The following is a 3,425-nucleotide window of genomic DNA, read 5'->3' as shown; positions in this document are numbered from 1 at the left end:
CACCCACATTTGAAAACTCTGGCTGCTAGTGGAGCTGGGTTTGTACTCAGGTGGAACTGGATTTGTACTCAGGTGGAGCTGGACTAGATCCATCAGCAATCTACATTCCTTATGTTGCATCCTGTCTACTTCCATTCTTCATCTCCTAGTACCTGAGCCTCGTGTTGTGTGTGCGTACTCATTCCTTCTCTCTGCTCTATCTTTTTCCCTTTACCTCGTGTCCAGGGTAGAAAAGCTTTATTACAGTTGCTGTACTCTTTTGTCTTTGCCTCATATTGACTGCACTTATTTTTTAATTTGCCATGAAGAGTTTAGAGGAACGTGACCTTAATTTTATTAGTGAGACCCTGAAAATGTTTATCTGGTTCTGCAGTGAGGATCTCCACTATGTGAGGCCCCTTTAGGTGATGATGAAAGAACACCACAACCATCTGATGATAACCATCTATTTTTCTTGCCTTTTTTTTTTTTTTTTGGCAGGCTGATTTGAACACCAATATTGAAGATGAATCCAGATCTTTCTATGGCGTTTCCAGCCAATATGAGAGCCCAGAGAACATGGTCATTACCTGTTCCACCAAAGTGTGTTCCTTTGGAAAGCAGGTGGTGGAGAAAGTGGAGGTAAGGAGCAAACACCTGGGGGCAAGGTCCTCTCTGGCTGCTGGTTTGTCACTTCAAGTATTTGCATCCTGTGTAGATCTCACGGCAAAATATATCCCATGCTTGTTGTCTGGGAGATGAATGCCACAGGTTATTATTTCTGAGACACAAAGGTGTAAGATCGCTCCAGACTGCGACACAGCCTTGTCTCAGGACTTCATTGAAGGTCTGGTAGTGTTTGCTATTTTCTCCTTAAATCTCATTTTCCAACAACATGTAAATATGTGAAACTTTCAGCTTTGGTGAATCTCTGGGGGTTTTTTGGGGAGGAGCAAAGAAAAGGTAGGAAACTCAGACCTTTGTTTTGTAGTCCAGGAAGGTAAAAACAAATAGGCAACACCTCACTCTCCTCAGTGTTTTTAAAGAGATCGTTTATAGACTAAAGCCATTAATTAACAGACTGTAATAATGTACAGATGATAGTTTTATGATTATATGAGGCTTATCTTAGTGTTTATACACTTCCAGCCTGAGCAACAGTGGAGCTGCATAATTATGTATATATCTGGCATTGAAGTTCTTCCCAATACCCCATTCAGCTGCTAAGAGAGCTGCTCTGACAGGCCTCCTGCCGCTCTCTTCCTCAAGGAGCCTTTAGATGCAGGAGGAGCAGCTGTGTGAAGAACACCAGGTCTTCTCCTGTCAGCAGTCAGTTCAAACTACAACCTTCCCCAAGACCCATCTCCAGTCAAATGATAGACCTGCCTGAAGTCTATGATGGGATAGATAGGCCAAAGGAAGGAGTCGCGGTGCACAGGAAAGGAGGGCAAGTTCTTGGGGTGAGAGGAGGTAACAGGCATTGAAGGATCTGCTGTGAAATTATAGAATCCAACCTCAGCTTCTGTTCAAAGGAAGATGGAATATACAGGAGCTAAGATGTGGATATGAACATAAAGCCCCCTCTGTGCAACACTGAGCAGAACCTCTCCTATCGGGAGCAGAGATACTAGGTTCTCTCTCACGGGTACCAGAAGGTTTTAGTCCTTTCCAGCTGTGAAGCACCCTAAGCATACCACTACCATCATCACTAGGAACTTCCTGGTCTTGCTCAAGCAGCAGTTTTTAACTTTTCCAGTTTATCTACACCTGGTATTTTGTAGAGATGTAGACCATAGCATAGCTGACAGTTGGTCTGCTCCTCCTCCGTACCTCTCACAGCTCCTTGGCAGTTTGCTGCTTGAAAACTGGCACCCACTGTTCTAAAGAAAAAAAAAATCAGTCCGAAGAAATTAGAGGGCTCAAGGGGACTGACTGTGGTGCAGAGTAGAGGAATGATGAATCATCTCATTACTGTTAGTAAAATGACTTGCAAATGCCATTGTAATTTTCCTGTTCTGATTTTCCGTTACATGATTTACTCTACTAGGTGACAACATGAGCCCCATCCGCCCCTTTTTTGTTTTACATTGCAGACAGAGTATGCACGCTATGAAAATGGACACTATTCCTATCGCATTCACCGTTCCCCTCTCTGTGAATACATGATCAACTTCATTCATAAACTCAAGCACCTTCCTGAGAAGTATATGATGAACAGTGTGCTGGAGAACTTCACTATCTTACAGGTGGGACTTTCAATTGTTTTCTTTGGTGCTTGGAAACACCTAAGGCGCATGCAGGAGTTCACTTCTCTGAGTAGAAGAAGATTTCCTTTAACAGCTCAGCATCTAACTGATCTTAGTATCTCTCAGGTGTGTTGTGCATCAAGACCATTTTTGGAGCTCTAGAGATAGTAACTCAGGCGGAGAAGCAGCAGAAGAATTTGAGATATCCGAGTAAGAGGAAACAAAGGAAAGGAAAGATAAAGGGAAAACTCAGGAGGCAGAGAGATAAAGAATCCTAGAATCCTAGAATGTTGTGAGTTGGAAAGGACCCACAAGGATCATGGAGTGCAACTCCTGTCCCTGCACAGGACAAGCCCAACATTCAGACCATGTCCCTGAGGGCACATGGTGGCCAAATGCTTCTGGAATCTTGTCCGGCTTGGTGCCATGAGCACCTCCCTGGGGAGCCTGTTCCAGTGCTCCACCACCCTCTGCCTCAATAACCTTTTCCTCATGGCCAACCTCACCCTCCCCTGCCACATCTTCCTGCCATTTCCTCTGCTCCTGGCATTCGTTGGTGGCCAGAGAGAAGAGATCAGCGCCTGCCCCTCCTCTTCCCCTTGGGAGGAAGTTCTAGACTGCTACGAAAGGAAAGAGAAAGATGAGGAAGTCAGTGAAGGAAATGCTCCTTTCAATACTGGACAGATGTTGGGGATCTTCCTGTGCCCTGGCCCTTTTTACAAGCTGAAAAAACCAGGAGCACTGTTATGTGGCTGTATAATTGTGTAATGGGAAGAGTTCTTCACTGACCAGGTGGGGGGGGGAAGTTGTTTCCTCAGGATCATCCTGAACCTGGAAAGAATATGGAGGCACGTAAAGGAAGGGGCATGTTAGGGGAAGCTCTGTGACACCTTCATGAATCACTGCAATCTCTAGGCAGGGTGGTGCTACAAGGCTACAGCAACTAGATTTGCATTAGTGTCTGTCATACCAGGAGCCTTTCCAGTCTCGGCTGCAGCCTAAATCTGGGACAAGGGCAAAAACAGCTTAAGAGATGGATTTTCCTAATGGACTGAGTTCTGTGCTCACCTCTACAAGACGTGTCACAGATCTTTGTCCAGAGAACCTGAGTCTGGGCAAGTAGAATTGATGCTAGAGGCTGCATGAAAGAATGGAAATCAAGTTATCTTCATTCACAGAATCACAGAATTGCCTCAATTG

The 3,425-nt window shown here is 44.9% G+C and overlaps 1 protein-coding gene across 1 annotated transcript; it reads left to right on the top strand.

Annotated features, from left to right (window-relative positions):
* Positions 1–480: 480 nt before the first annotated feature.
* LOC114818376 (transcriptional enhancer factor TEF-3-like) lies at positions 481–2,225 on the top strand (the record flags this gene model as incomplete). Its single annotated transcript, XM_029083976.1, has 2 exons — positions 481–621; positions 2,073–2,225. Coding segments are annotated over 2 exons (294 nt in total), but the record flags the coding sequence as incomplete, so codon positions are not given.
* Between the last annotated feature and the right edge of the window lie 1,200 nt (positions 2,226–3,425).

This window comes from Antrostomus carolinensis, unplaced genomic scaffold (assembly GCF_000700745.2).
Source record: "Antrostomus carolinensis isolate BGI_N321 unplaced genomic scaffold, ASM70074v2 scaffold47392, whole genome shotgun sequence".
Lineage (NCBI taxonomy): Eukaryota > Metazoa > Chordata > Aves > Caprimulgiformes > Caprimulgidae > Antrostomus > Antrostomus carolinensis.
The sequence above is the reverse complement of the archived record's forward strand: the minus strand, read 5'-3'. Positions and strand labels throughout refer to the sequence as shown.